Here is a 12,560-nt window from a genome sequence, read left to right on the forward strand (position 1 = left end):
GATGTAAAGGTGATTTAAGTCAAGCTGAGAAGTCTAAAATTGTTCAAAGGCTCCATAATAAGATTTCCACCTTAAAAATTATTAAAGAATTACACCGTGATTATCGTGCAATAAAAAAATATTGTACTAACCCTTAACTTTGCAACGGACATTTTGATAAACGGAAAATTCATAAATCATGTCACGTCGAACAATAAGCAAGATCAAGAGAAGTTCGCCGTAACCCACTTGAAACTAGCAAACAAGTTTGTGAGAAAGCTGGTGTTTCTGATGTGCCCAAATCAATTCATTACCTTATCCTGAGGACGATTGCAAAATTTGGAAAGTCAGAGGTTCGCCCTCAATGGAAGGATATCCACAAGAAAAAGAGGATGGAATAGGCAAGAGATCACATGAAGGTGAATTTTCAAAGTGTTTTGTTCATTGATGAGTGCAAAACGACCCTTGATGGACCCGATGAGTGGAGGGGAGGATGGTACCATAATGAGGGTCTACGTCCCCAAAGAATCGGGCGTCAACAAGGTGTGGTGTGATGTTCTGGGCTGCAATCATTGGCAATGAGCTGGTAGGACCATTCAGTTGCAGATGGAGTGAAAATTACTGCCAAACTCTACATTTCCTTCATTAAGAAGCACTTGAAACCCTAACACAAGAATGTGGCGTTCTGTAAAAAGATGGTATTCATGCATGATAATGAACTCTCATTTTGCAAGGATAGCCACTGAATATTTGTGTAACCCCTACAGGACAGCTCAGGTGCATAGGCTCGTGGTTGAGATGCACCTGTAGCCGATACTTGTGGCGTCACCGTGTTTCGTCTAGTGGTCGAATTCGGCTTCGTCATAGTTGTCGGTCGCTCTCCGGTTCCGCTTTCAAATCAGCTTCCAAACGTCACCTGAGCTATTGGAGAAATATATTGCATTCACAACAGCGTTTTCAATTAAAAAAAAGAAAGTCAAAACTTAATTGGTTTTTCTTAACAAAACATTGTCTTTGACTTTACAAATAAGTTACCCACTGGCCTAGTCATGCAACTTAGGGGGCTGGCAGTTTTCTTTCCTTTACCAAGTTCTCCGTTCTTGATGTACAGTCAGTCCACGGGAAGGGATCAGCTGCCATAGTGAAAAGAAGACCCCGATTAGCCAAGTGTCTTGTTTTTATTAAATCAGTAATTCCTCCCTCTGCCTTTTTGAAGTTATTCTTTCTTTTTCTTTTCCTCTCCCTCTTTTTTTTTTTTTTTTTTTTTTTTTTTTTTATCCTATAAATTTCTACTCGTCCTCTCGAACTTATCTCTACCCAATTGTTAACCCCCTATTTGCTCTCGGGTGTTTCTACTCAGGGGTGATTAGTCACCCCGGTCGAATAATGCTCGGCGGCAACTCTCACCCCCGACCACCACCCCAAGCTGTCAGCTAAGATATCTGAGTCTCTTCATATCGCTCAACAGAGGTTTTAAGGACAACCCTTTCGTTAACAGATATATAACGACAATGAGATAAAACAATTTGTTTTTTCTCTTTCTGACAAAATCGCATGGACATTTGTTTGAAACAACATCAAACCACCATCATCATTAGAATTCAGCCGTGCGAATTCGTGTCGACTAGCAAGGTCACTCGGCATCGCTCGGTCCCCATTGGGTCACATTTGGAGAGTTTTCACTAGACATGGGAAAATGTGATGGCCAGCCTATTCTCTAGATTTAGATCCCATCGAAAATCTGTGGAGCATCTGGAAACAAAATATTTTCTCCAGAGAAAGGCAGTACAACTCCAAGGATGACCTCTGGAATGCTATTCTGACTGTTGCCAAAGACATTTCATCAGATGAAATCGAAAGTTTGACATCTTCAATGGACCAAAGGCTTTTTGCTCTTGTCAATAAAAATGGCAATTATATAAGATATTGATTGTACTATGAAACCATATTGAAGTTCTTTATTGGTGTTGTTCCCAATTTTCAAATTTCTAGAATAATCAATGTTTCGATCTTTTAGCACTTCACCATATTTTAGCATTGGTTTGCCTATAAAGTTGGCACGCTGAAAAAAAAAATGCAAATCACCAAAATGGCTGCCAATTATTTGTTACTGTGCAGATTAGCTTAAAATTTTAGATCAGCGCTTGTGTTAGTGTTGCCATATAAGGTGCTAAATTTCACAAATTTTTGTTGAAAACTATCGGAGTTAGAACAAAAATATCGATTGGCATATAATTCTGGCACGGGGTGTGTGTGTGTGTGTGTGTGTATATATGTGTGTGTGTGTGTGTGTGTGTGTATATATATATATATATATATATATATATATATAATTAGGGTAGGTCGATTTTTCAATTTTTTTTAAATTTTAAAAAGAGGTATAAACCGAAAGTTGTATATTACTATATTAAGTACTCATACAAAAAATTAGATCAAATGCTTCAGCGGTTTTTTGAGCATTTGGCATCAAAGATCCTAAACAACGAAATACAGAAAATTCTTGTTTTCTGCATAATTTCGCTTGAATTATTGTGTGAAAAAACAAATAATTTTACTATTTACATCACAAATAATTTTATTATTTACATCACAAAATGTCCTTTTATTATATAAAAATGATATGAATAAAAACAAAATGATAATCTTGAAATTGAAAATCTACCCCCCCCCCCATTTTCAGTATTTGTTTTAACTGCCATTTAACATAATGAATTAACCTGTAATATTTGAATAGGTTAAAAATTAATTTACTTTTACAAGTGAAAATATAACATACAAACAAATAAGGATAAACAAACACTATTTTGATAAAGCTTAGTAAATAGTCAAACTGCTCTATATATGAGCCTTTCGACAAAAATGACGGTCTCAACTTTTGACTCAATAATTTTCCTATTATTTGTTTATGCCTTGTCTCAGAACCATAAACACTCAGTGGAGCTTCTGTTGTTAATTTGACTGCCCGTTCCACACCCTGAGAATGTGAAGGCAAATCTGGCAAATCCACTTTAGTTCCATTTATTAAACAATTACGAAGTTCGGAATCAGAAAATTCCTCCGTCATTGCTGGTTCATAAATTCCACATGAAGTTAAATTTATTAACCCTGTCCAATGAGTGGCATCAAAATTTATAATCTGGATTCTTTTCAATCGTTTCCCGGTTGGTTCTGCATTCCTGAAAGAATATAAAAATTAAATAATTGAATTATTAAAAAATTCTAATCTTCACTGCTTTAATAATTATGATGAAAATAGATAAAATGATTCTATAGATTAAAATAAATAATTAAATCAGTGATATAACTAAATATTTACTTACCTAATGGCCAGAATTCTTTTTTAAAGCCTCTTCTCTTACTTCAACTTCCTCAGATTTGAGCATGGAATATAAAAAGTTTTCGGGCAGTAAACAAAATGCATTCCATTGAATGTTTCTTAATGTGATCTTTTGGATTTCACCAGGCTGCTTTTTAATCCTCTGGATCATATTAAAAATGTTCACTTGCTGGTTGTGTAATTTATTATATCTTTTAATTTCAAACCAGTAAGTGGCATACACATTTACAACAAAATTTACAAGACTCTGCAGTTTTGTTGTGAGTCTTTGTGGGTATGTGCCACGAGTCCATAAACACATGAGCCTGATGGCCAAAGTTAACCACCTTGCTTGGTTTAAAGGGCCAATTTTCCAGGAAGCATATCTAGGGTCAACTTGACCTCTAGAAATGCCTACTGTGTATTCAAACAAAAGTCTTTGATCACAGCTGAGATCATTTATTTGATCAATTTTTACAATTGAATCCAGAGGACTGCTAATGGAGGAAAATGCTATTTGGGGTAAATCATGATAATCATTTGAGCATAATTTCCCCAGGAAGCCACTGAAGGTTGTAGGGCCTTTTGCACAGCCATCTAGGTTTTTAAAAAGGGCTCTGAAGGGCAGTTCATTTTGATGCAAAGAGCAACCAATTGTATGTAGATTTTTTTTTAATTTCTTTTCTAAAATTGATACCAGTCCACCTTCACAACCTGTGTTGGCATTAGTATTATCAACAAGGATGGCCTTTATTGAGCTCTCACTATTGAATTCCTTTAGAACATCCAGCACTTGATCTGCATGAACAGCACCTGTTGCACCAGTTTTAGGTAAAATTCTATGAGTCAGGTAATGACTTTCAGATGGTGTCTCCTTTGTAAAAGTCAAATGCCGTTCGGGGCTCTTAGTTTTTTTCACAGACTTTAGTCCATTTTCATCAACAACTTCTTTATATTTTAACGTGTCCTTATCAAGTCTCCCATCAACTCCAATACAGATGAGGTTCCCCACACTTTCTTCATGCTTTTGTTGAGCTGTTTCTTTCACTTTGGCTTTTGCTCTGTCAATTTTGCATTTATCAATAATAATATTTTTTATATTAATATTATGTATCAGAAGACCCATAGCCTTCAAATCCAAAAGCAAAGCATTAGCCAGGCTGGCTCCAACATTAGAAGATATGTCCCCTCTGACTAATTCAAGGGCATATCGGGGAAATTTAGTAAGGCTATAAGGCCCTTTTTCATCCGTTTGTGGCTGGAAATATTCTTCTAGTTCTTCACTTGGGAAAGATGAGGAGGAAGGAACAGAAACAGTATCCTGGAGATTTGATGTTGAAGCTGTTGGTGTTGGTAATTTTTTTCTTAATCTTTTTTGTTCCTTTTTACTTTTCTTAATAGCACATTTATCAATGGGACCAAGTTGAAAAGTACCCTTAGGCCCTATTTTGCACCTCTGATCCTTTACATATTCCCGATCCTCAGCTGGAACCTGAAAAATTAGATTATATTTATATTATATTTTAATATAACTAAACAGATTAACATGAAAATATGCATGAAAATTAAAGAGGAAAAATTTGTTTAAATATTTAAATAATATTTGGAAATAAATTTCGATATAAGGTTGACTCAGAAAGACATTTCAAAACAAAAATAGAAAATAACTTTACCTTTTTTTGAAAAGGGCAAGTGCAAATAATGTGCTTACTGCAGCAATTTTCTTTGTTGCATTTTACTCGATAATCCTCACAAGGTAGAACAGGTAATTCGCAACAACAGGATTAAATGTCAAATAATAAATCCAGTTTTTCCGTCAAATTTCTCACTTTCGAAGCAGGGAGAGATCTTCGATTTATTTGTTTGGCTTTCTCGAAACGTAATATATTCACCTTCTTTAAAACAGTCAGTTCTGTTAACAGAGGTAAACGTGGATTAACTGCCTTCCATATATCCATTACATCCTTTGTTATTAATTTATTAATAGCAAAATTTGGAAGGTGAGGATAAGTATTCATTAAATAGTAACAATACTGAATAACTTGTCGGTAAATTGGAGGCTCCGTTTTATTTAATGGTGCAGGTGGACCTCCAAATTTCATAACATTTTTACTGCGAGTTGCTGAAATTGCAGATTTTCTGGGCATTTTAAATAAGGCACCTAAAAAAAAATGTATTCGTAAAAATTAAAATGCAAAAATATATTAAATAAATTAATAAATTTGAAAGAAATACATTAATCTTAAAAAGTAATGTTTTGTTTACACTTACCTTAAAAGTAGAATTCTTTTGGAGTTCAGCACGTAAAAAAGCTTTTTAATGATTATACACTGACTTTAAAAATATAAACAAATCAAAATATTGAAAAATGTTATATTCTTTAATATTTAAAAATGTTATATTCTTTAATAGTTAAAGAATGTTATATTCTTTAATAGTTAAAGAATGTTATATTCTTTAATAGTTAAAGAATGTTATATTCTTTAATAGTTAAAAAATGTTATATTCTTTAATAGTTAAAGAATGTTATATTCTTTAATAGGTAAAGAATGTTATATTCTTTAATAGTTAAAGAATGTTTTTTTGTTTAATTGGAAAAAACAGAGATAATCGTTATAATAAAACGCGTAAAAAAAAAAAACACGAGACGAAGAACAATTGCCGGGGGAAGTAAACAAGCTTTTTAATGATTAAACACTAACTTTAAACATATAAACAAATCAAAATATTGAAAAAATGTTATATTCTTTAATAGGTAAAGAATGTTTTTTTGTTTAATTGGAAAAAACAGAGATAATCGTTATAATAAAACGCGTAAAAAAAAAAAACACGAGACGAAGAACAATTGCCGGGGGAAGTAAACAAGCTTTTTAATGATTAAACACTAACTTTAAACATATAAACAAATCAAAATATTGAAAAAATGTTATATTCTTTAATAGTTAAAGAATGTTTTTTGTTTAATTGGAAAAAAAAAACAAGAGATATTCGTTATAATTAAATGCGTAAACAAAACCACGAGGTGAATAACAATTGCCAAGGGGAAGTAACTTCGACCGGTGAATAGTGTAATATTAACCTATTAATGAAACGTTATATGTAAATAGATATTTGTATATTAAATTATTATAGTATTTTTATTTCTTTGTAATTTAAATATTTTCATTTAATTTATGAAAAAATTGATATAGTAAACGTAAAAATATTTATTATTAAGTGTCTTGTATGATTTCATTTTTTGTTAAAACACGGATTTTATTTAAGCCGCACATATTTCCCTTAACACCGATATTGTGATAAGTATCGCGATTTATTCAGTATTTAAAGTGGAATGCTCAAATAAATATAAAATTTTGAAGAAAAATATTTCTTGTGGTGATTATTGACATTATTTTACAACTTTCTATATGTAGCATTATTGAAACTTCCAAAATCCTAATATATATATATATATATATATATATATATATATATATATATATATACTAGTATGTGTACCCAGTGTTGTCTCAGTTGACATGAAGTTCCGTTTGGAACACACCTGCTATACTAATCATTTTCATTATGGCCAACGTGGATACCCCCACAACAATTCCACAAAATAAAAGAACTGATAAAAACGTCATAAAAAAGAAATGTGATACCCTCTCCACCAGATATTTCGGCAGAAAGGATACAAAGAGAAGAAACTAATCTCTGGATATTGAGCACTGGAAAGACCCCCCCCCCCAAAAAAAAAAATACTTAAAAATGAATTACAACTTTTGTTTCAATAAAAATAACAGCGAATGCCTGTGCGATCGCAAAAATAAAAAAATTAGCCAAGTAGGCCGAACCTCTAAAAAAAAAATGAGGAACTCTTTACTTTTGTCCCAATTTTTCATCTAAAATTTTAATCACGTGATTACGGTGTAGCGTCAATAAAATAAACTATTCATTTAAATATCGCTTGTTATGGATTTAGCTGAATACGATGTTAAAAATCACTTTATTGATACTTATGCATTTATGTTACAGGGCTGGCAGCCATATTGTAACTATTCTGTACTTTCACCTAACAATTTAATAAACAAAAAGCCCAGTAACATAAGTGCCTAAGTACCAACAAAGTGATTTTTAATATCGTATTCAGCTAAATCCATAACAAGCAACAAAAGTTACTTTTCTACCTACATTGCTCATTATTTTTTAGTCCTTTTTTTTTTTTTTTTTTTTTTTTTTTTTTTTTTTTAGAAATACACATTTTAAATATAAATCAATATATTCAAACGGTCCTTTGAAAAATATATGTAAAATAATGTGGTGAAATGTTAGTTATTTTTTTAAATAGTATTTTCAAGTTTTACTATATCTTTTTGTTTATTAAATTGTTAGGTGAAAGTACAAAATAGTTACAATACGCCTGCCAGCTCGGTAACATAAATGCATAAGTATCAATAAAGAGATTTTTTAATATCGTATTCAGCTAAATCCATAAACGGTACTTGTACAAATGGTTTATTTTATTGACGCTACACCGTAATCATGTGATTAAAATTTTAGACATAAAATTGGGAGACAAGAGTAAAGAAAACCAAAATCGAAGATCTACCAAAAATTAATTCCAAAAACAATTAAATTAAATTTTTCGTCATTGTAATGTCCCCCCCCCCCACCCACCCACCCACCATGTAATTTGTCATATTTTGGGGTTCGTTTTGTTTATGAAATTGTTAGGTGAATGTACAGAGGTCTCATAAAAATTAAATTTATCGTTATTTTATGTTTTAAATGTAATTCCTCCACTACCACCAAAAAAAAAAAGCAAATTGTATTTTCATGTTCATGATCGCCAAGCTTGAAAAGATGCTAGAGGTGACATGTCTCGGTGACCAAAATGACATGTCTTGGTGACATGTCTTGGTGACCAAAATGTGAGTGCTCATTTTACGTTAAATTAATATGGAAAAGTGATCCACCACTCTAAAATGTTAATTTTCTTTTCAAAATTTCTTTCATATTTATAAAGGCTATTTAAACGTATTAGGCCAAAAAAAAAGTAGATCTTTATTTTTTTAGGTGGATCACATCGTAAAAAATTACCGATTTCTGTATAGCCGTTTATAGAATAATAAAAACAAACACGAAATCTTTTCTTCAGTTTTCATTTTTTTTTTTTTTTTTTTTTCTTTTATTTAAAAAAAAAAAAAAAAAAAAGCCAAACATTTTTTTATTTACTCAGAATTTTTTCAAGCTAGAAATTTGAGATTACCAAATTATTTTATTAAGTGATAATTTTTATTTTTTGTTTATGTTCTGAATGGGCAAATAACTCTAAAACAAAGATTTAAAAAAGATCGATGTTAGAATAATTCCAAATAAATTAAATATGTTATCAATATAATTATTGTTTAAAATTTATTAAATAACTGTTAAATAGAACACTTATGACAATTCTCTCGCTAGAAACATTAAGATACCGCTATTTAATAAAATCGACGTTTCTTGATGTAATATGCAAATAAGATAATCTCTTTATTGTATCTAGTTTGCAAGAATAGTACTATATATAGAAATAAATTAAAGTAGGGAACCTTTTGTATATATTGTTCAAATGGTAAACAGACAGGATTACGAATTTATTTATATATATATCTCCTGTATGCTTTTGTAATTTGAAGTGATTATCAGGTAAAAATGAATTTCTTCATATTTGTCAAATAGAAAATGTCCTTATGAAAAACTAAATATTTTTAATTTCATGAACGACTCCTTTGTTTGTGTACAAGTTAATCAGTATAAAATTGTTCCATCAAATGTCAAGGAGAATCGTTAAGGTTTTCTCTATGTTAACGTACATATACCCATCTTGTAAATAATTCCTTCAAAGCTAAGAAAATTTTATTTCCAAACTAAAGTTTGGACCTGATTTGTATTGAAATCCATTTTTTGTTTTTATTTAAAGTGTGGATGGGAATTTGTTTATTAGAATGCATTTGAAAATGTCTAATGTATGGCCTGTTTGGTTGAACTGTTTATTTGAGAGTAGGGTGTGTTTTATCCGATATCACCATCCTATTTGTTTTAACATTGTTTTACATGTTGGCATGTGATGTAAATAGGTTTAAAAGGTAATTTTGTCTTGCCTATATATCCACTATTTGGACATTTTGTACAAAAGATGTAATATATCTTGGAGTTACCACAGATTCGGGGAGAAAAAAGATCTAATTTATAAGATTAGAGTTATTACAGGTAAGGTATGACAATTCTGTTTGGAAATAAAGGAGGAATTTATCACTAAATGTTGACAAACTGAACATTTCAGCTTATTGCTGGTGTAGTTGCTATGCTCTAGTGTTGAAGTGTATGGTGAACATTGTTAATAAAAGCTTGTTGGTCTTTTAGCATTAATGGTTGATTTCTTAAAAATAACATTATTTCTTGGGTCTAATTGGAGAATTGTAAAATCTCTGCTTAGGAAGAACATAAGCTTATATGTTGGAAGTGGTTGCTATAGTAGTTTAGTTGTCTAGATTTTGTGTAGATGAAGGTAGATGTTATCCTGAGATCAGATTATATCTAGGAAAAAGATGTATGAATGCTTTATCATAATTTTATTGAGTGTTAATTATTGACAGATTGGTGAAAGTTGTCCAGTCTATTTTGTGTAGATCGGATACAAGCTCTCCATATTTAGCAGAATTTCACTTGTTTGTTTCTAATCCAGAAAAGGCGAATTTCCACTTAATTCGCTAGAGCTTCCCATGTATGTAAGTTCTCTTTTGGTCATAATGTTGCTTTTGTTTATAAGAAAAGGATGATTTTGCCAAATAGCTTTTATTTTTTTTGTTACTATTTGGTTGGATTTTATCTTTCCCCCTTTCTCTCGCTTTATCCCTCTTTTCCTTTCTCCGTTCTTGCCTTCCTTTCTCCTCTTATGATAGTTCTCTCTGAAAACTGACAATGTTAATTTTGCCATGAAGACAAACTTCATGAAGGGAGTAGGGAGTTAAATGACTTTTTTTTTTGTCAAAGAGTAACTTCCTGTTTCCTTCTCCCCACACATGCACTGTCTTTTGATTTTGACTTGGTTCTACTGTCAATTAATCAATTTGTAAAAAAATATTTTTTTACCCCCCCCCCCCTAAAGATTTTACCAAATTATTTTGAACGTTTTGATTACTTATTACTCAACTTGTTTCTAGTTTTTGTTCTTTTGCACTGTATTGCTCTGTCGGCACACACTGCTAACTGTTAACACATGAGGAATTTCACAAAAATTGGAAAACAATTAGTGAAGATGAAGCCTTTCATCTTGTTGAGGGAGGGTGCAAAACTTTTAAGTGTTTTTCAAATAAATTGGTTATCAAAATAGATAATCCAGTTCATTGTTCTTTAAAATAGTGGCTTCTCCAAGAAATTTTTTTATGTTTAAGATCCAAATACTCTACTTTTAAACTTTAATTCTGATCAGAAATTATTTTCTAGGCACCAATTTAAGAAAATATTGTTTTATTTTTCAAAAAATATTATACGTGAACATCCTAAAAAAAAGTCTTGCCATAAAAAAATAATTTAGTGTGGGGAAATTGATTTGACATAAATCTAATGTAGAATAATCTCCGTTTTTGGGTCATTCTTGCTTTTTACAGCAGCAGTTAGCTTTCCAAATTCTTTTGATATTTTTCATGCTGAAAAGCTAGTATTTAAAGACCTAATTATTTACCTGCCATTAAACCTAGGTTAGAGTGGTGATGCTCCCCTCCCATCTCTACCAAACAAGAACTCTTGAAACCCTGCAATTAATTGTCTTACAAAAAAAAAAAAAAAAAAAAAAAAAAAAAAAAAAAAAAAAAAAAAAAAAAAAAAAAAAAAAAGACTTGTGCATAAACCGGTTATCATTTCTCAACCTACTAAGTAATTCCACTGCACTTGTAAACCCAATGCATACCACAGAAGATTGAATTGCATCCAACTCCCTTTCCACGAATTGATCAACTTATTAATTCAATTAGATGGAATTTAGAAATTTTTATTTTTATAAAAAGCTTTTATAAATGATTCAACACCTGCCAGCATGTAAAACCAGCATTAAACTGTATATGATGATTCTTAGTAAACATGATTTGAGAATTTCAATTTAAAGAAAGCAGCGTTAATTGTATCTGCAATGATTTTCTATTTCAGATGCCGAGAAGAAACAACATTAGCAGAATTTAAGAAACACTGCGGTGCTGCCGTTGTTTTGTATAATTCAGATGATAATGCATTAGTTGTTTTGGTAAGCATTTTCTTCTCAGCAATCTAACTTTCATGGCACATGATTTTTCTTACTTTTTTTTTAATTTGTCTTTTGACTCTTAATTTTCATCACTTTTCTATTTTTTTTTTTTTTTCAGATTGTTAAAATTCTTATAGTTTTAAAATTTAAAAAACTTGATGGGTTTTAAGATAACTTTCTGTAGAACCATAAAAAAGTAGACATTTGTTATTGTACACAATATTTCTTACAGAAACTTTTTTTTAATGAAGGTCTGTGTTCTCGATTAATCATACAATACAGTGTTAGTTAACTATTTTCTTCACTGTTCCACCTTTGCTCAGGACTGTATATTAACTTATCTGCTAAAAATAAGCAATTTATAACTAGTGATGGACGATTCCGATATTTTTTGCCTGATTCTTATATAATTACCGATTTCACTTCTCTTGAAATCTTTAAATTTTTAGTTCATAGTTATTTTTTTTTTTTCTCCTGGATTATTGTCAAAATCTAATATATGCATATATTTTTGCAAATGTCAAAACACATTGTGGGATATATAGATTAGTTTTATTAGTTCAAAATTAATAAATATTAGTACTTGTGGTGGCATTCACCTGGTGTGAGTTCATCTCTCACAAACGTGCCCCATTCACATTGGTTGATGGCAGATTTCTTTGCCCGAGTGAGCCACTCCCGATTCCAGTGACGAATACTTTGGATTTGAGAATCTGAATTGCACTCCAGATCTACTTTGACTGTTGGTAGCCAGGTTTTAAGCTATGCAGTTTCTTTAACTGGTGGGTATATTCAGCCAATTTGAATGAGAATCTCCTTTCCTGTCAAACAGTCAAACAAAGGTCCTTTCAGCCAACATTCCTTCACTGACTCAACAGCAAAATTCTGGAACAGGTTGAACAGTTCAATTACTTTGGTTCGCCCTTCACGGTTATGAGTCACAGGAAAGAAGATTCACATTCAAATTGTTTAAGTGTGGGTGGGCTGTTTTTGTCATCTTTA

At 31.3% G+C, this 12,560-nt stretch overlaps 1 protein-coding gene across 11 annotated transcripts in view; it reads left to right on the forward strand.

Annotated features, from left to right (window-relative positions):
- LOC145288061 (RNA-binding protein FXR1-like) overlaps window positions 1–12,560 on the forward strand; it is a 134,018-nt gene that overhangs the window by 55,356 nt on the left and 66,102 nt on the right. For all 11 annotated transcript variants that reach the window (XM_080136098.1, XM_080136097.1, XM_080136102.1 and 8 more), the window contains exon 6: window positions 11,465–11,558. In XM_080136098.1, the coding sequence (XP_079992224.1) occupies window positions 11,465–11,558 (94 nt within the window). The remainder of the gene's footprint in view (window positions 1–11,464; window positions 11,559–12,560) is intronic.

The sequence above is a fragment of the Euprymna scolopes genome, chromosome 11, assembly GCF_053919585.1.
Source record: "Euprymna scolopes isolate OS-2025 chromosome 11, ASM5391958v1, whole genome shotgun sequence".
In the NCBI taxonomy this organism is placed as follows: domain Eukaryota; kingdom Metazoa; phylum Mollusca; class Cephalopoda; order Sepiida; family Sepiolidae; genus Euprymna; species Euprymna scolopes.